The 21,166-nt window shown below is 33.9% G+C and overlaps 1 protein-coding gene across 1 annotated transcript; it reads right to left on the bottom strand.

The window, feature by feature from the left end:
- Positions 1–4,079: 4,079 nt before the first annotated feature.
- LOC144964642 (V-type proton ATPase subunit B) lies at positions 4,080–21,046 on the bottom strand. Its single transcript, XM_078899130.1, has 13 exons — positions 20,846–21,046; positions 17,544–17,599; positions 16,521–16,619; positions 15,532–15,625; positions 14,896–14,973; positions 13,800–13,939; positions 12,994–13,098; positions 11,992–12,089; positions 11,332–11,606; positions 10,262–10,344; positions 9,339–9,443; positions 8,792–8,921; positions 4,080–6,975 (listed from the first exon to the last, which is right to left on the bottom strand). The coding sequence occupies exons 1-13, from the start codon at positions 20,952–20,954 to the stop codon at positions 6,803–6,805; spliced, it is 1,545 nt and encodes a 514-aa protein (XP_078755256.1). The 5' UTR covers positions 20,955–21,046; the 3' UTR covers positions 4,080–6,802.
- Between the last annotated feature and the right edge of the window lie 120 nt (positions 21,047–21,166).

Genomic DNA, 21,166 nt, shown 5'->3' with positions numbered 1-21,166 from the left:
ATTTTTCTATTACTCTAAAATACAAATAATCCAAAAGCGTCTCAAATTGCTGATAAGAATGTGTTGGTGATCATGCTGTTGTGTTTGGTTTTGTTTTGCTTTTTAAAAGCTGTGTTAGTGTTAATAATTATTTGAATCTGTTTTCTATTGATTCTACCTTCATACGTAATTCTACTGGCATACTTGTAATTATCTAACCTTGGGTTGAAGAAAAAGGATCAGAAAATATACCAGGTAACCAGAAGAAAATGTAATTCAAAGAAAAGGCAGTGAAATCAAGAAATGTGAAATATTTTGTACGAATACTTCCCCAACTAAGCTGAAATTAACCGGATATTTTGTTTTTAATTAACAAAGATGTTGAAAGTCAGAGGATTGATGCAATTTTTGTTTTGTTTCTGTAAGCAATTTCTAGATTCTTTTCCACATTTGTTTTAATCAATTTCACCAGGCTTTAGGCGTTTTAGGAAAATCGTTCGATCTATTTAAAGTTGTCCTTCTATTAATCCCAATTTATTGTGTGTGTAAATTCCAAATTCACTGGTACATAAGCTTTGAAATTTCTTTCTAAAGTTTATTTTTGTTTGTTTATTTGTTTTTTTAAAGTAAAATTTTACAGTAAATCTATCAAAAAGGTTGTTAAGAAACATACTGCTTATTGCAATGATAATCATTTTTATTTTTCATATTTTGATATGTACTAATTTTTTGTACAAATATGGTTATGACGTTACCTAATTTATTTGATTTTTTTTCCCCTATAATACTTTATTTTCTGGTCAGCTGGTGAAGTAATAAAGGAGGCTTTTTGGTAGGGCTTCATTAACAAATTTTCTCAATAGATTAGGACAAAAAGATATTTTGAATAAGTTTCAATTTACAAGTTTCACCATTAGAGTTATTTTTAGCATCTTAGATACTGATATATTTTTAGAATCTTAGATACTCTAACCCCCACCCCTCCCATCTCCTCCTGTTTTCCAAGCCTACGACCCATCATCAACTTGCAGTTGTCAAGTAGGTTCAGTCAATAAGAGATCATTTGTGACCAACCGTCTCAGATTGGTAATATGTCCTGGTGGCCATGCCTCTGAAAACGGAATTGAAGTCTGTTATAAAATTTGGATTATTTTGATATTGATTAATTTAAGACAATGAATGTAGTTTATTAAATTTTTTTTTTTAATGAAAAGAAATTTATAATATAAATTGTGTAATTTTGATCAAAACTATTTTTCTAGTTCATCCTGAGATAATGCCAGATTACTGCGGTAGGTCACTTTTAGTATCATAGAATTTGACTCGTAATAATTTCACTTTGTCAGTCTTATTTACATGTTGAAGTCAAGGTTTTCTCCTGATCTTCCTATTCTTGAAGAACATGTTTAATGCTATAATGATGTAAAGTTGTGTATATACTTTTAGAAAATGGGAGTAAATCTTACACTGTTATTCAATCTCACTTTATACTATATGGAATAAATACTATGATACTCAACCTTTCAGATCTTTGAGCTTATTTATTTGTTACCCAAAACAGAGATAAACCTTCTGTAAAATCACCAGGGTGTCTCCATCATTCAAAACTGAATAAGAGAGCTACCAGGATGAGAGTGAGTGGAATAATAGAACTATTTAGTGTCTTATTCATCCGGTTTTGTTGACAAAGAAGAAACCACTGGGTGGGGTTCTTGACCTCCCATAGTGGGCAGGGAGGCACTTATTGTGTCTTCTGTTTTCCAACATGCTTTCTGTCTTTGTCTTGAAATAGGATTACTTAGTTTTGTCCTTGCCCTGGTCGGAGTCATTGACTGGGAGGGAAACAGTCAAATGTATAGTTATAGTTTAGGTAGATGATATTTTTTTCCTTGTTACATTTTTTTGGTATATTTATTGGTTTGTAAACATTTGAGTGTCTTCCTCTTAATGGGGACTTGTGTTTGTGTCTGGATGAGACTTTTAGATGATCTCAAACTAAGTACACTGATTGTGTGCTCTTGGAATCTACATCTGTTCGATATTTGAACCCTTCCCCCTCGTCTTACTTTTTCTCGTGTGCTTTCAATTTGAAATCTATAACTTTTTTGACTGTCCCATTTTCCATCGTTTTACTGGCGCTGAAATTAACTAAATGTGTTGCAAGCGCCTTAAACCTTTAAAAACAAACTACAGGAGTAACCCAAAACATTCACATGATTCATCTTAGTACATTAAACTGAAGCTTCTATTCTATTTTTATTATTATTATTCTGGCATGGCAGTCTTTTGCATCGCTTATGGCCGCAAAAATAATCGAAAAATATCATTGATTTGCACTGAGGCCGCAAAATCTGACATTTTTTTGCAAATCTTCGTGATTAGGCAAAGAAAAAAAAAGACAATTTTTTTTCTTTTAATTTGATAGCTCACGTAGAACGTGAAAGATAATTCATCAGGAGTAGTTTCTTTTTTACTATCTCATTTTCTTCCTTTTCACTGGTCTGATATGACGCTTACTTTTGTTCCAAGCGCCGTGAAACCCTTAAAAACAAATACCCTTCTCTTTTGTGAACTAATTATGGGTTTAAAAATTAATCGCAATTGTTTTTAACTTAGCCATCCATGCCTGGATTCTTTTGCAGGGAGAGGGAGATGTCCAAATGGATGTAAATTTTGTTCCTCGTAAATTATTTTTTAATATCATATTATTTCTAAGATTAATATGTTTTTTTCTTATAACTTACTTCTTTATTTTTAAGGGTTTTACGGCGCTTGCAACACATTTAAGGTCATATCTGCGCCAGTAAAAAGGAAGAAAATGGGATAGTAAAAAGTTCTAGCATTACAATTAAAGCACAAACGAAAAGGTGAGACAAAGGGGAATTGGTTCAAATAGGGAACGGATGTAGATTCCAAGAGCACACCGTCAAGTTTGAGATCACCTAAAAGTCTCATCCAGACACAAGCACAGGTCCCCACTAAGAGGAATACACTCAAATGTTTACAAATCATATAATATGTATGTAAACTAAACATAATTACAATGCATAACAGAGAGATGATTTACAATGAAAAAAATATCATCTCCCAAAACTATAACTATACATTCGACTATTTCCCTCCCAGCCAAGGAACTCCGGCCAGGGTCAGGACAAAACTAAGTAATCTCATTCCAAGACCACGACAGGAAACAATTGGAAAACGGATATGGGGGGGGGGGGATAGAAGACACAGCATGTACCTCCCTTTCCACGATAGAAGGTCGGGATCCCCACCCAGTTCTAACTAACAACTTAAGCCTGCCCGACTTGATAAGATCCTGTGCTAGCGTGTGGGTGGGACTTTTATTACTTTTAATTAAAATATCGAGTGGTTTTCTCAAACGTTATACCAGTTTGAGTTGTTTGTTTTTAGGTAATGTCAGCGCCAGTAATAAGGAAGATTTATAAAGGAAAGTTGTAGATAAGCATCAAAGACAAAGGGTACTGGGTCAAATATGGAACAAAGATTCCACAAGCAATCCATCTATTTGTAAATTCTAACATTAATCTAAAAGTCCGTCCCATCCAGGCACAAGCAAAGGATTACTCTATGAAGGACACACTCAAACGTTTACAAAGTACAATATTTAGAACTACTGATTATAATTAAACAGAACTGTAACAGATGATTTACAAGAAGAAGAAAAAATCTATTACATTCGACTGCCTCCCTCCCAGCGAAGGATCCCTGTCAAAAGAGGAAAAAAGAGCAATCCCAATCCAGAACAAAAGAGAGGTTTAGCAGGTCATACATATTAATTACAAGATCATTATAATATGTAAAAAATAGTGCCGCTATGCGATTATTATAAGACTCACGGATATGTTTACATTGTGACATCCAACCATAATCTCATAGCAACACTATTTTTGACGTATGAGAAGGATCACGGATCATGTGATAGAAACGTATGATCTGCTAACCTCTCTAAAGACAGGTATATAGGAGAAGTGACCTCCTGCACACCAGGAAGGTCAGAAGATCCCCCCCCCCCCCCCCTTCCCAGCCAGTATGAGTTGACGGGTCATAATTAGTTCCAATGACAAAAGAAACAATTATTCAAGTCTTACTTAACTTCATTTATTTAGTCAGTAGCTACAGACAATTATAAATTATACATATTTTTTTCATTAAAAAAAAAAAAAAATAAAATAAAACAACTGATGATACAATGTCCCTGTACAATGCGATCTGATTAAGTGGGTGATGAAATATTATATAATGATGATGAAGATGACTGATCAATGTACATTCCAACAGAGTGATTAGGGGCTATGAAAACTAGAGACTAAAGGAATACATCGCAAATGTGATTTTATAATCTCCAATGAATAAAGATCCACATTATCAATATTACAAGGAGGGCAGTAAAACTAAAATTAGATACGTGGGATGAAAAAACATAAATGAATAGAAAATAAGCATACCCAGAGTGCAATAATCGCATGCATGTAACCACTATTCTATTGAGTGAAAAAAAGTATTTAAATAAAAATGCTGCTCTACTTTGAGAAAACATTTTTTCTTTTAATTTTGACTTCAAATATTGATCAATTAAAAAGACACAAAGAAGTCATTTTGAGACTTTTAGACAAATCGAGGGTCATTGTAATATCTTGTCTATATTTGTTGAATAAGTTTTCTGAGTAATATTTTTTTTAAATAAAGGATATTTGTCAGAAACAAGGGAATTTGATGGCAATTCTTAAAATCATTTTCTACAGTATACACTATTTGAAAAAATACACTTATGTGATCTCCAACCATTCACTTTTTCTAAAGTGTAAACCAGTACCATATTCTTGTGACTCTCAATGGTTGAAATGAAATAAAAACTACTGCTCTACATTTAATGCACTAAGGATGACAGTTGATAACAAACAAAATGTAGGTGTATTAATGAATTCTGAGTAACATATATATTAATCAAACACACAAGCACGCTTACACATACCATTTCTGACTAGAACATATTATATCGACATATTTTATAAATGATTTGATTGTTTTTTTATACAATAAATATAAAAACACAAAACTCATCCATCAACAGAGGTATGCATCAGTAATGCTATTATGACAAGGGCTTCAGATTCTTCTTTAATGAAAACAAAAATAAAATTTGCCTTAAGGGAGTTTGAATGTAATTGTTAAAGTCACATGATCCTCTCTTTTGAATCCATGACACACATACAAAACAAAAAGATGAAGAAAAAGACCTTAAAGCTTTTCAAAACAATCCAAAAAAAAAGAATGAATGAATAAAGAAAAATAAACCCCATCATAAACGCTAATACTAATATATATTCTGACATACAAGATGCCCTACTCACAAAATCATAAAATCCACACTGCTCAGTCACTCAAAATCATACATTCATCGCATAACATCTGATATCAATGGAATGGCAATCATCGTTTGAATCCACAGATATAGTCACCTATCTGGGAGGGCATTTGAAAAAAAATTTTAAATCCTTTATCACCACTATTGCAAGGGGAAAGATTGAGCTTTCAAACAGTTTGGTTTTTGTATTTTCTCTTCATCCAGCTGTTCTAGTTTTAGATTTCATTTACAATTAGCGCACTGTGGGGCTCATAATTTATTTTAAAGCTAGAACATTTGATATTGGTTATAAATTGAGATATTGGTGAGGGGAACTTGAACTATTCTACTTCCCCACTAGTGCTGATACAAAAAATTCAGATTTGTATGGGATAAGTAACCAATCCTTCATGTTACAATAAAGACTTGACTCACATAAGCATTCCCTAATCATCTTTTTAAAATCAATTGAATTTAAAACACCAAGGACATAAATAAAAAAGAATTATTCAATAATCAGACATACACTACTAGACATTGGAATGTCAACATATTTCATGGTTTTATTTCTTTTATTATAACTTAAAAGCAATCAAAAAAGGTATATCATATAAACATGGTAAAAAAAAAAAAATTGAGTACTTGTTAAAGCAACGATTTCTTGTTTTACATTCCATTCATAATTAAATAAAATATTTACAAATCACCTGCACATCTACCTGTATACTCACTCGTTATTTAAATAGAATAATGTAAATGGCTTTTTCGGACAAATACATCAACAAGGAATAAGATAAACAGCAGATCAATTTGACATGTATATGACACATCGAAGAATAGAAATAAAACAAAAACACCATATATCTACTTGTGCATTTATATATCCCACCAGTTTAATACCAAGTAAACCAAATACAGCATTGCTGTAACTGACAACACCGACACTTCCAACCCCTTAAACTCAGGTTTCAAGAATCAGTAATGACAAGTCACAAAATTTGCTACTTTCATGAAAATGACAACTCTTCATACATTTTAACTGAATTTTTGACAGCTATGCTAATGAAAGGTCATGGAAAATGACAATTGTGATCTAACGAAATAAAACATTTTAACAAAATAAAAAAGAAATTTCAGTTAAAATACAATCTTTTTTTCTTGCAAGTATTTGTGAATAAACTTATTCATTAGAAGTCATGGGATACATTAAAAGACTGACAAAAAATGACAGCTGTGTTCTGGTCAACACATACAAAGATACACATAATGGATGCCGTTGCAATAAGCTAGACAGCAATTTTAAAATCCTAAACCTATAACACAAAATGACTAACAAAAAAAATTTTTTTAATGTACTAATTTAAATATGCAAGATAAAACATCCACAACAAAGAATTACAAGTAAACAAACTACAAACTCTACACACAGATCTATCTGGACAAGCATTTATGTCATTAAAGGGCCGTAACTTCTCCTTCTTCCTGTTGGGCACCACCAGGTTGGGCTCTTGGGTAGTACTTATCTGAAATTTCACCTGGAATCCTTTTCAGCATTTCTTTGGGGAAGATTCGGAGCAACTGCCAACCAATATCCAAGGATTCAAACACACTGCGGTTTTCATAAGCACCTGGAGAAAAAACAAGACATCAAGTCATAGTTTCAGAGAAGAGACATGATGTAAAACCTACAGAAAAGTAAGTCATCAGAAAATTGCCCAATTTGACATAAATAACACTTTTGAAGATTACTTTTCCATTTTTGGCGAATCTGCGATTTTTAGCATTAAAAAAAAATAAAAAGGATGGCAATTTTTTTTCACTGTAACTAGTGACACGATTGCACAGCAACTTTTTCACAGTAATGTTTTTATCGAAAAGAGCTCTATAATCGCCATGCTATTCCCAACTGCTGTACAGCAAGATTGCTCATTTTTGATGAGAAGATAAAGAGGCGTGGTCCTTGTGTAGCTTCACTACAATGTATCAAAGTGATTCCAGATTGGCCCAGAGACTCTGATTGGTAGGCAACACTGGGGATTGAACCAGGGACCATTTAAGATGGACACCAGTGGAGATTATACCAAGGATGAGAAGTCAGTATTAGAGGGGAGGAAACCGAGAGTGATGTAATCAGTAATGTGGAATGAACTAGAGAATACAGAATGTAGACACAGGTAAGAAGTGAACCAGGGACCATGAGATGTTCAAATGGAAAGTAAACCCAGAACTTTGAAATGCTATAGGAGGTGTACACCACTGGGGAGTGAACACGGTACCAAGTGATATGGACACCTGTGGGACTATAGGAGGTAGACACCTGTGGGGCGTGAACCCGGGGCTATAAGAGGTGGACACTACTTGTGAATAAACTCAAAACGACTGGATTTGGAGTGGGCCTGGAACTATAAGAGGTGGACAACACTGGGGTGTGAACTCGGGACCATCGGATATGGACACCAGCGGGGAACGAACCTGGGACAATGGGAGGTGGACAAGAGTGGAGAGTGAGTCCAAGACTATGAGAGGTGGACACCAATGGGAAGTGAACACAGGGCTATGAGAGGACACCACTGGCAAGTGAACCCGGGATCATGGGAGGTGGACACCGGTGGGGAGTGAGCCCTGGGCTGTGGGATATGAACATCAGTGGGGAGTGAACTCTGGGCTATAGGAGGTAGGCACCAGTGGGGAGTGAACCTGAGGCTAAGAGAGGTGGAGACCACTGGGGAGTGAACACGGGACCACCAGATATGGACCACAGTGGGGAGTGAACCAGGCCTATGAGAGGTGGACAATTTATGGCAACTTTTGTCACTTTATGTGGCAACTTTGGGGGGGGGGAATGGCAACCAATGCAAATGATAGCTATATAAAAAAAACAAAAAAACTCAGCTCATATTTTTATTTACTTTTCACAAACTATCATAAAACATCAATGTTGTCCAGTGCTGTTTTTTCTCACCTATGGATGATTTAAAAAATGTAGTTTGGTCCTTAAACTTGAGGTTTCTATATAACAAAGAAGAAGAAAACTGAAGCCTAATTTGTTTAAAACAAAAAAATTGGAAAAACAGCGTTCTTTGGATATAATTTTCATTTACTGACATATTTATTTTATGTGGATTTCAATATCTTCATGTTGACACCAAATTCAATTTGACATACCATTATACATGACCAAGCACTCATCTCACAAGAAAAGTTTATGATTTCACGTGTGTCAATTTGTATTTGTTTTTACTCTTTTTTTTTTTTTTTTTTTTTACCATGGATTTATTGGGACAGGTAAATATATTAGTTCTGGTGGAGAGTACTTTGCAATAGACAAATGTTCTATCTAAAGTAATTGTCACTGTCTGATAACAATCAGAATCTGGGATAGACCCTGGTTTCATGGACCTCCTGTATCTAACCTGGCCATGGCCATTTGACATATACACATACCTTGTGAGATAAAATTTTTCTCAAACTTGGTGAGGAACTCAATGAAAAGCAAATCCTCAGCAGTCAAAGCCTCTTCTCCTACCACAGCCTTCATGGCTTGGACATCCTTGCCAATGGCATAACAGGCATACTGTAGAATTTTAGAATTGAAGAAATCGATCATGCGATCTATCAAGGTTAATAATGTCTAGCTATGTGACTTTTTCTTATTTTCAAATTTGAATTCATAATTCATTTTCTTAAATATATAATTTGGGTTAATTAAAACCATAAATGAAGTTTTAATACTGTTTAAATTCTTTGTGCTGGAGTGAAAATCCCCAATGATTTATAACCAGATCTTTAAAAAAATTAAAATAAATCTAAAAAGTTTTGAAAAATACATTCAGGATCTTATGAGGCAAATCCATCTATAGCCCATCATGATACTCAATTTAAAAATTGTTAGAAACATGTTCGTCAAAAAAGAAATAGGACAATCTTAATGTTCTAGAAGAAATTGTCAGTAGACATATCAAGACATAATGATAAAACAGTTAACACTAACCAGCTGGTTGGAGACATCTGCATGGTCCTCTCTAGTCATGCCTTCTCCGATGGCAGATTTCATCAAACGAGACAGTGAGGGAAGTACATTGATGGGTGGGTATATCTGGGATTAGAAATGCAATGAGAAAGTAAAATAAAAAATATAATAAGCAATTTAACAGATGGATAATAGTAATTATGTGAAATGCATTCCAACCTCCCCAAAATTAACATTAAAAATGTGTAAAAAAAAAAAAAAAAGAAAAACAATCTGGCTAAAAATGCATGAATTAGACTTAATAACATGCCTTGGGCAGAAGAAATCAGTAAAAGGACCAGTGGTATGATTATTATGGACTCTGTTTTATTTTGTTTTTAAGGGTTTTACGGCGCATGCAACACATTTAGGTCATATCAGCGCCAGTAAAAAGGAAGAAAATGGGATAGTAAAAAGTTCTAGAATTACAAATAAAGCACCCAAGAAAAAGTAAGATATAGGGGAACTGGAAACAAATAGGGATCAAATGTAGATTCCAAGAGCACACTATCAAAGTACATCAAAATGCTATGATCAAAATTGCCAATCCAATTCCAGTATGACACGATTAGACTTTTAAAAGTCAGGATTATTAATCATTTAAAAAAAAAAAAATAATCCTATCACTTGGTTTCATCATTACATTTTCAAAATTCAGATTAACTTATTTTCTATTAAAATATGGGGGCAAAATAAATAGAAAATTAATATTTAATCCTCGTATCAATCTTGATGCATTAAAGTAATGAGACCCTGCAAATTGAATATCTCTGTAAAGCAATATTATGCCATAGACAACATTCAAATATACTCACATCAGTCATTTTACTAGTGTATCATTATAGACAGGAAAATTGAATTATTTCAAGTACCCATGAACTGATTCAACTAGTTCTAACACTGACCTGTCTGTTGTGAAGCTGACGATCAACATACATCTGTCCTTCTGTGATATAGCCAGTCAAATCAGGAATAGGGTGGTTGATATCTACAACATAAAATAGGCATGATTATTAAGGCAAGATTCAACTATTTGACATAAAAACGTTACCTTTAAATAGCATTTTGTGATCTTATCATTCATGGGTGGAGAGTGAAAATCCTTTAGAACTGACAAGGTAATCAACATTAAGTAGGATCTAAGAACAAACAGGTCTAGGTATATAATTTCATCTCATGATCACATATTGTTTGTTTATTGCTTTAGGTCTCTTCCAACACAATTGAGGTTATATGAGAGACCGCTGAAACAAAAAAACAAGCAATCTAACAAAAATAGTACAAATGTAAATCAAAATCATAACCTAAAGATATCATAAGCTAAATTATAAATAACCAAGAACAAACAGGCAGAAGATTTACAGATAAAAAAAATATCCCCTGTCAAAAATACAATCACAAACCAAAGAAGCAGGATAGGCTAGTAAAGAGAAGAAGAAACGACATCACTATCGGATCGTATACCCATGCGAACATCATAGGTATATGATTCAAGGGTGATGCTCCCATCCAACCACCCGCATGATCACATATATTAACTTAACACACACATGGCTATTATAGACTACATTACTTATTTGGTTACAATTTTCTTTGGGGATGAAGTAAAATGAATAATGATTAATGTCCAAGAGGAATCATCTTTTCTGTTAAACTGTCAGGCGGCCCATGGTCGTTATGGATAAGTCTGTGAGTGTAAATATTAGCTGTATTATGAATCAATATTGGGCTGTTCAATTTTGGATGGTGACACAAGGAATGAAGCATGAAAGTAATCACAGCTTAACTTGGTATATATATATATTATATATATATATATATATATATATATATATATATATATATATATATATATATATATATATATATATATATATATATATATATATATATATATATATATATATATAAATAACGTTGAAAGCACAAAAAGAGCCTAGTTTGGAGTCTATATAAGTTGCACCTCAGCACTTACCATCATTAGGCATAGTAAGGATAGGAATCTGAGTGATGGAACCGTTTCTCCCTTCAACACGACCTGCACGTTCATAAATGGTGGCCAAATCGGTGTACATGTAACCAGGGAAACCACGACGACCTGGCACTTCCTCTCTAGCAGCCGACACTTCACGTAAAGCTTCAGCATAGGAGGACATGTCAGTGAGGATGACCAAGACATGTTTCTCACACTGGTAGGCCAGGTATTCGGCTGTGGTCAGGGCAATACGGGGAGTGATGATACGTTCAATGCTGAGAGAAAAAAAAGAAATAATAATAATAATAATAATAATAATAATAATATGACGGGATTTGTGTGATTTTAAAGAATCTGTTTAAAGGTCTGGCTTTTGTTAAATACTCTGTCATGACTAATAACAATTAATCAATCCAATAGCTGACAGACTGGCAGCAAAATGATAAGTAGGATTAGATTCTGTAATCTTTGAAAACGTATCAATTGTTGAAACTTTGAAGTTATTTCCTAATATTCTACTGCAGCTAATACCTCAATTTTTGAATCATTTGTCATTTTTTAAGATAAATTAATTAATTTTTGTTGGGTATTTTTTTATAAATTGTTCACTCCTATTTTCAAAAATAAATATATTCATTGAAGTTTTCACCAACAACTTACGTAGGATCATTGGCAAGGTTCAAGAAGAGAGACACATTTTCCATTGAGCCATTCTCTTCAAAGTCCTGTTTGAAAAATCTAGCAGCTTCCATGTTTACCTGAAGCAGATATAAAATATGGGAAATTTTGAAATATCATTATTATATGTCCGGCACTCAAGACCAAATTTAGATTAATATATAAATTGTTTCATACCATGAAAAAAAAACCCCTACCAATCTCCCTTCAAACACAACAATATTCATATTAATGGTTTGGTTATATTTCATCCCTATCTAATAATTGTAATGAATTGATATTGTGTTGGATGATGGTAGTAGTATGATTATGTTGGGAAGGTGAATGTAATGGTGGTGCAATAAAGGTTTCTAAAAGAACGAACAGATAAAATGGTTCCTATAAAATTTGAAATCTACCTTTTCTCCCATCGTCTCAAATTTGTATTATGTCAGGTGATATAGATGTTAAAAATTGGATCTTTTAAAATATGAGAGTTGGACCAAGTTAACATAGTTTCATGTTTCATTTTGTATCAATTTGAAATTCCCTTTTCATTACCTGGTTCCCTCCGACTTAACACTGCATTGAGGCCGTGGGTCACAAATTGTTTTTTCATTATTGTTAAATGGTGCTTGCTTCCTCTTGCTTTTTTTTTTTATGATGTTTCGTACTGTAGGTGCTTGTGATGGCAATAGACATTATGTTGGAAGCAGATATATATCGTTATATTATTATGGTATCAGTAGTTAAGTGGTGACAGTGAAACTTATGATGCTGAGTTGGTGACAGTGGTTGATGAAACTTTTGGAACTGTAGTGCTAAGGGTTATGATGGTTATAATGTAATAATAATGGCAGTAACGGCATAATATAAGGGTTTTCTTTAATGCAGAGTGCCTTATTCAACCGTTTGGATTTGAAAAAAAAAGTGAGAATGGGAAGAAGGCAAGCTGCGAGCAAGAATCAGGCAAAATATTTCCAGCCATGGAATCATAACACTTACCCCCATAGCAGCGAAGACAATGGCAAAGTTATCATGACTGCTGTCCATGACACTCTTGCCTGGCAGTTGGACCAGGGAACCTTGACGGCAAATCTGGGCTGCAATCTGGAAAATCAAATCAAATATTTTATACATATGCAACTCAATAGTTAGATTAAAAAAAGAATTCAATATGATCTCAAACAAAAGTGTATCAACTCAGTATAAGCGAAACACAAACTTAAAAAGTTATTATATATTCGTTTTGCTTAGAGAGAAATGAGTGGATGCAAATATTGCCAGAATCATCACTATATCACAGCATTTCTCATAATGAATCCGGTTTTAGCCCATTGACAAACACACACCATTTCCTGGGTCAATTCTTTGATTCCTTCGTCCTCTTTAAATATCCTTATTTGTTATAGCTTACTCCTCTCTGGGCATCCTTCACCACTTTTTTCGAGATCCACGTGGCCTCTCTCCTGTTCTTACCTGCATATTTCAATCCACCGCCTGTTTAAAAATTAAATGCCAATGCCACTCTTCATTAATTAAATCCAATATGATAAGTGTTGCTCAGTTTATAGAGCACTTGCCTTACACAAGGAACGGGATTGGTATCTTGTCTCGGGTAATTATTTATTCTTTCTAACAGCAGTGAATGGTTAGCTAAGGCTGTTAAATCTGACAGAAAGTGAAAAACTAGCGTTGTACCAAAAGAAAGCAAATGATCATTGCTGTCTATTTTACACTAAAGAAACAAGGATGATAACCATCTCTCTAGGCCTCAAGGTTCTGAAAATCTATAAAATCTATATACTTACTTCGTTATGGGGCAGACCAGCAGCAGAGAAAATTGGAATCTTTTGGCCTCTAGCAATGCTGTTCATGGTGTCGATGGCGGATATACCAGTCTGAATCATCTCCTCAGGATAAATACGAGACCATGGGTTGATAGGCTGGCCTGTAAAAATCACATTCACAAAAATTTTATCTAAAAAAATAGAATAAGTGGTGCCTTCAAATATGAAACTCAAGTCCATCAATGCATGTCTTGTTTTAGCTACAATTTTATTCCAATCTGCTATAAATAAAAACAAATATTCAAGGTCTATATTTTCTATTCAAGTTAATTTCAAAATTCACGATCTTTCAAATCTCTTATGGCCAGAACTGTGATGAAACAATCAAACATTGCAATATAACAAAACATTTTTTTTATAGAGAACCAGCTGAGATCAAAACAACCTATTTTTTGGAAATAAAAACATAGACAAAGAGGGAAACTTATAATCCAAATATTAAACATTATTTCCGCTTTGCTGTCAGTGTCACTGTGGCAAAGCAGTACATTCTTGGACACACAAAGTAGGTCTAAGGATTTGTATAAGCAATTTAACACGTTAAGAAAAGCATTTCTTTTCTTCTTCTTCAAATAAACCGACTAAATCAGAGTGATTATTATTATTAATGTCAATATGCATAGCCAAGAGTAAAAAAAAAAATTAATGGTACTTTCCTTAAAGCATGTGCATCTTTAAAGATCTCAACATCACCCAGAAGCTTGATACCAGGAAGCATGTTGTTTTATTAAGCAAATGCATATGGAGGAACATTAAAAAATTGATACCCAGACTGCCTAATTTGTATCTTGCTTGACCTCAATTGGTATTGCTCTACATTTTACACACTCTTGTCCACCCAGTAGTGATGAGCAACTAAGTATGTTAGATCTGTTGGAAAGTACTTTATGTTTGATAGACTAGTGTCCAACCCAAATGATTGTATGCAATCTGTTAAAAACTACAGAATTTAGAAAAAACCCTGGTTCTGTTGTCATTGTGATCTGGCTTTTTAATACGCTGAATAGAAATGTTAAAATATTGACAAATTTTTTTAAATGAATAATTTTGAACAAACCTTGGATGTCTAAGAAATCTTCTGATAATACACTGGGGCCATTGTCAATTGGTTTACCAGATCCATTGAAAATTCGACCTTTGAGAAAGTAATCAAATTTGAGATATCTTTATTGATCAATTTGATATTCATATAATATAAAATAAATGAAAGCCCGAAAGAAGAAATTATGATAAAAACAGATAATATATCAGGTGTACATGAAAGCAATAGAAACATAAGTAAATCAATTCATTCGGACATCAACACTAGCATTTCAGCCTTTCATCAAATTCATATATATCCTTGTTAAATATGCCTGGAGTATGGAAATAAAATATTTAGAGTAAAATTATAAGACACTTAAAATCCAAAAAAGTTTTAACAATTCTAAAGAAATGTTTGAACATGAAAACTTCCAATCATCCTTCATTTTGAAAAAAAAATATTTAAAATCCTATCATATTATTGCATTGGATTTAGCTGCTCATTTGCATCCTTTTCTGCATTAAAGTCAAATAGTTGTAAAAACCATGGTCTCTGAATCAAAAATAAAGTATAACAGTTCCCAAGGCACCTGAGTCTTATAGCAAAGGATAACAAGTGCCAAAAAAGTGTAACAACAAAGAAAACAAAAAAAAAGAAAAGAATCCTCACCTAACATGTCTTCCGAAACAGGCATTCGGAGAATATCACCTGTGAACTCACATCTTGTGTGTTTGGCATCAATACCAGATGTTCCTTCAAATACCTGTCAAAAAGAAATGAATAATCCAAAATTTCACTCAGGTCAAAATAAATAAATAAATTTATTTATTTAAAAAATTAAAATTTTTAACAATTTAAAAACCAATAATCCTAACCATTCTCCTACAATTCTCAAAAAGGAAAAAAAAACTGACCCACATCTATCACATTCACTTCAAGACTGCAATCAAAAATAAAAGTATCGGGATGCAAAAGATCTGCTTTTAATTTTTATTTCTTGCAATTAGAATGAACCAAATAATTTATAGAGGCTTACGATTTGTTTCTCTTCTCCTTTTGGAAAAAGGAAAGACCATTTTTTGTCAAGTAGCATTAGTATAAAAAATCGAAGGCCATTTAAAATGTAATGTGGGATAAGATGATCTAGATATTTTTTTTTTCTGTTTAAAAATAATGAAATCTTGGCATTTTGCTTGGTTGAAATGCAAATATAATAAGCTCAGGATCAAATTCAAACCTTACTTTAAACTATCTGCAATGACAAAATGTGATCAAATAATAAAAGTTCCAATTAATGAAACAAAATAAGACCAATATAAAAGTATCTGAAAAATATTTATATCTAAACGTAGATAACGAGATTCTACACATCGACAAATCATGTTAAGGGAGGAAAACACAATTGCTTCAAAAAAAAATAATGTTGAAGCCAGTATCTTCTTCATCATCTAATTCTACCAACACAGCTGCAGACTGTCGAATTTTGTGGCTGATATGTTGTTTATCAGTTCATGAGATTGTTGTAGATTATTCTAGTTCTTGTTCCAGTTTCTTTTTTATTTAAAGCGCCAGTGGCAGGCTGATTTTCACTTACTCTGTGATTTTACTTATCTAAATATAGTCTGATAGAAGAGAAATATTTTAATTGTGTAACAAACCTGTACGACAGCTTTGGAGCCCATAACCTCCAACACCTGTCCACTCCTCCTGGTTCCATCTGCCAATTCAAGATTCACAATTTCCGCAAATTTGGGGAACTGGATGTGTAATAGAAATATATTTTCATTTGTGTGATTAATGCTTTAGATGAAGGGTGGTTTTTATAACTACATCAAATATTAAGTTATCTAAAATTTCAATTAAATATATATACTTTAACTTTAATCATCAAAATAATCGATGCACTAATTCACAGCTTTAGCTTACCTTTTCTTTTTTATTAACAAAAAAAAAGGATGGTTTTAATTAAATATTCAGAGTTGCCAATCTACTATGTCACTAAAACCAGATAAGCCTTTAAAAAATCAGGATTATTTCCCAGAATCAAAAGCACAAATACATTTTTTTTTATTTTGTCCATAAAAATTATAAGAAACTGGGCAAGTCTTAATACTGAAATCTAATAGAAATACACCATAAGCAACACTTACAAAATCAATTTATCAAAATACATTTTGTAATCATCGTTAAATTATTTTTTTTAAAAGGGTCCTATCACATTTGCTTCAAAAAAAAAGTTGTGTTCCCATTTGGATGTGATAATACATGCGTTAAATGTAAAATAGCAAACATTTTAACAATTGCACATCTCATTGGAAAGTGTTGTAAATTTCATTTACTAATTACTGATTATATCAATGACAGTTTTTAAAATTTCAAAAATCTAAAAGCAGTCATGTCACTTAACCCAGGTAGTAACAGGTTTTTATACCTGGTTGATATGCTTCAATAACTCCCTAAATTTTTATAACACTTTCATCCTTTCCAATGAACATGTGGAAAGGAAATGTAACTGTTTGCTCAATTCAGCACTTATTATCAATTATCCTATGCTAAAGAACAACAAGATCCAGCTTACTTGATATCAAAACTGTTGTTGAACAATTTTCATCAAAGCAAATGGTTGACGTACTAAAATGATAATTGGAAATGTTAGTCTACAAATCTGTTTAAAAACTTACTTTTACATTATCCAAGATAACAAGTGGTCCATTGACACCCGACACTGTTGCATATGCTGAAAATAAAGAATATTTAATATCAATTATACAATTAGGCACTCTATATAAAATATATCAAATTAAACAATTAGGTATAACTTTCAATATATCAAATTAAACAATTAGCTATCAACTTTTTAAAAATATCGCATCACATTCGTTGACCTCTTACAAAACCACTTGCCATGTTATTTAATTTTGTATGTACACATCAACAACCAAGATATTATTATTACATGCTACATTAAATATTAGTGTGTATTCACCCCGTTTAATTTTGGTAGTGGTTGTGTGTCTGTGTGTGTGCATGTTTTTGATTGGAAGTGTGCTCGTGTGGGACAAGGGATGAGTTTTTACTCTCCTGTAACTATTCTATAATATTGGAAAGGGAGCGTCATTCGACACCCGAGTTTTGGGTGTATTTTGTCACAGGATAATTCGAAATCCGAGTTTCGGGTGTATTTTGTCACAGGATAATTCGACACCCGAATCTGTGGTGTGGATTGAAAGCAAAGAATTCGGCATCCCAAGCAGGATCGAATTTTTTTTCATAAAAAATATTGTTGTTGTTTTCTTGGAGGGGGGACGGTGACAAAAATTCTACAATTGTTCGTCTTTACAAACACACAAACCATCAACTACACGACCATCTCTCTCTCTCTCTCTCTCTTGCTTCCTTTCTTTCTATCACAAACACACACACACATACATACGCTCTCTCGCGCAAACATTAATCACACGAACCCCCTACCACTCTCTACTGAACCAAGGATTACACACTTGAGACACATCAATAACCCCACCCCACCCCATCCTGAGTATAGATGCTGTGCGCTTGACTAAGAAACTCACAACATTGACATCCGAAAGTAGAATGGACCAACACACAAAACTATGTGCAACCATGAACGTTTATAGTCTGGTTAATATAGTTTACTCATAATAAAACAACAATAACAAAGACCTAAGTGACGTCAACTTCGTTGCAAGCAAGAAATCAAGAAACGTGACTGTGGTGACTGTGGAACTCTGGACTGCAACTGACAAGGAAGACGATTGATTTGATTTCCCGGGTTTTCTACGGTCACACGTACTGCGCATGCGCAATTCGGGTGTCATATTATCTGGTGACAGAATACACCCGAGTTTCGGGTGTCGAAAAACACTCTGTATTGGACATTGCCTCAAATAAACATTTGAATTGAATCATAATCAAAGTGATTAATAACTTCGTACTTTACTGTGACTGTAATAAATAATGATATATTTTACACATGCGATTTTCTCCCTTAGGTCATCCACTCCCTTATTTCATTTTTGAAACATAAAAATTAATCTTGAAATTTGACAGTCATATCTCTCAATCTGTGACACAACTAAGACTAGTTCCACTGGCTCATACCTGACCTCAACATAAAACAAACAAAAATATATTGAAATTGAAAATATCACCTAAATTGTATAATTTTTTTTAAAAGGCAGTGTCTACGTACATGGTAACCGGGCACCTAGCCTCAAGATCTACGTACACAGTAGCCCCAGTATCAGTAACTTATTTGCCGCTACAATACCTTGATACCTTGATACCTCTTCTTCGGGTTGAAGGCTATGCCTGTAATACCCGTTCTGCACTATCTCTGATATATCTACGCGCACCTGCATGGTTGGGGCGGAGCTGGTAACGCTTGTAATGCCAGTGTTTGTCTAACTTGTCTTTGAACTCATTCACTGTCCTCGCTTTAATTACATCTTCTGGAAGGCTGTTCCAGTTATCTGTCACTCTGAGTCCAAAGGAGCATTTTCTTACATTTAATCTGGCCTGTCTTTTTTTTAATTTGTCGCTATGTCCTCTCGTTCTATTAAATGTGCTCTCTGGTAGTATTTGCTCTCTTTCTACTCTATCTTTCTCGTTTATTATCTTATATACTTGTATCATGTCTCCTCTTTGTCTTCTGTAGTACAATGATGGTAGTTTGAGATGCCTCAGTCTATCTTCATTGTCTGACCAGTCTGATAATTTGTCGATATCATCTTGTATAGTATGTCGGTCACTTTCTGTTCTTACAGGTCCAAACAACTTTGTATCGTCAGCAAATATTCTGATCACGTTTTTTACAACATCAGGTAGATCATTGATGAATACCACGAATAATACTGGACCCAGAACACTCCCCTGTGGAATGCCGCTGGTGACATCCGACCACTGTGATGTGTGCCCGTTCAGTGAGACTCTCTGTTTTCTGTCGTGCAGGAAGTTAGATATCCATACGTTTATCTTTCCTCTGATACCATAGCTATGTAGTTTTTGAATGAGCCTTTCATGGGGTACAGTGTCAAATGCCTTTTTAAAGTCGAGGTATACCGCATCCATCGGTTCTCCCCTATCCAAGGCGTCTGTCCATTCATCAATGCAGGTAATTAGTTGTGTTATGCATGATCTCCGAGGCACGAAGCCATGTTGCTCATCACAGAACAGATTGTTTGTGACCATATGCTCCATCACATGTTCCTGAATTATTGCCTCCATCACTTTGCACGGAACTGCTGTCAGACTCACAGGTCGATAATTGCCAGGAGTGTTTCTATCACCTTTTTTAAATATTGGATGGACCTCGCTCTGAATGTGTGTGTGTGTGTGTTATTTTAAAAAATCCAACAATACAATTTAACCCATTAAAGGCGAGATTCAAGGTTACCGTGTTTAATGTTACTGTGTACGTAGATCTTGAGGCTAGGTGCCCAGTTAGGTTAGTAACGAAAATAATGATACCAAAATATCAGCGATATTTCTCTTTATATATAATTTATATTATAAAGAAGTTATGCATCTTTAATTGAACTAACTGAACCGGGGGCAGCTGCTGAGACTGAGACGACGACTTTGACTGAAACTGAGAAAGTTAGAGTTGGATTTCTGAGTCTGATACTGATACTGATTGCCTCTACTGACTGAGACTGAGACTGAGAGTATGAGTAAGTTGTCACATTGTCAGTAACAGTAACAGCAGTAACAGTAACAGTAACAACAACACGTCCAAGAATTCACAAAGATCCCTTATAAAGGAATACAAACAAAAAAATCCATAAAATGCCATTTCCATTTCATCTGCACAAAAGGCACAAACAAAACAGGTAACAAAACGATGCAGATGAATCAAATGACAAGGAGTGAGGGCATGGCATAGAAAGTCAAGTCAACAAGCCGGACATTCGATTCAGTTTCATGACGTTAAAGTTAAATATCTTATCAACTGAAAACTTACTAAGTCTTGGTTGTGATATGTAGTCCCTCGTTACAGCTAATTTATGCTGTGTGCGGGCTCCAAGTTCATCGAGAGTAGTACTAAGGGAATTCAATTTTATTGTAGCCATTGCGATCTTTTGTTTGCTGCGTCAGTGGGCCTGTGTTAGAAGTTGGAAGTTTACAAATAACAAGCAAGAGTTACCTATCATGTGATGGTCACAAGCAGAAAAACCGGAAGTATTCAATATGGGTAAATTATCGAAAAATGCCGAAAGCTATGTACTGGCATTTTAATTAGGAATAAATGTGATAGTGATAGTGATTCCCAGAAAAAAAATAT

This window comes from Berghia stephanieae, chromosome 2, assembly GCF_034508935.2.
Source record: "Berghia stephanieae isolate SIO BIC M18660-M18661 chromosome 2, UCSD_Bste_1.3, whole genome shotgun sequence".
Taxonomy (NCBI): Eukaryota; Metazoa; Mollusca; class Gastropoda; order Nudibranchia; family Aeolidiidae; genus Berghia; species Berghia stephanieae.
Note: the sequence above shows the minus strand (reverse complement) of the source record. Positions and strands in the feature narration are given on the sequence as shown.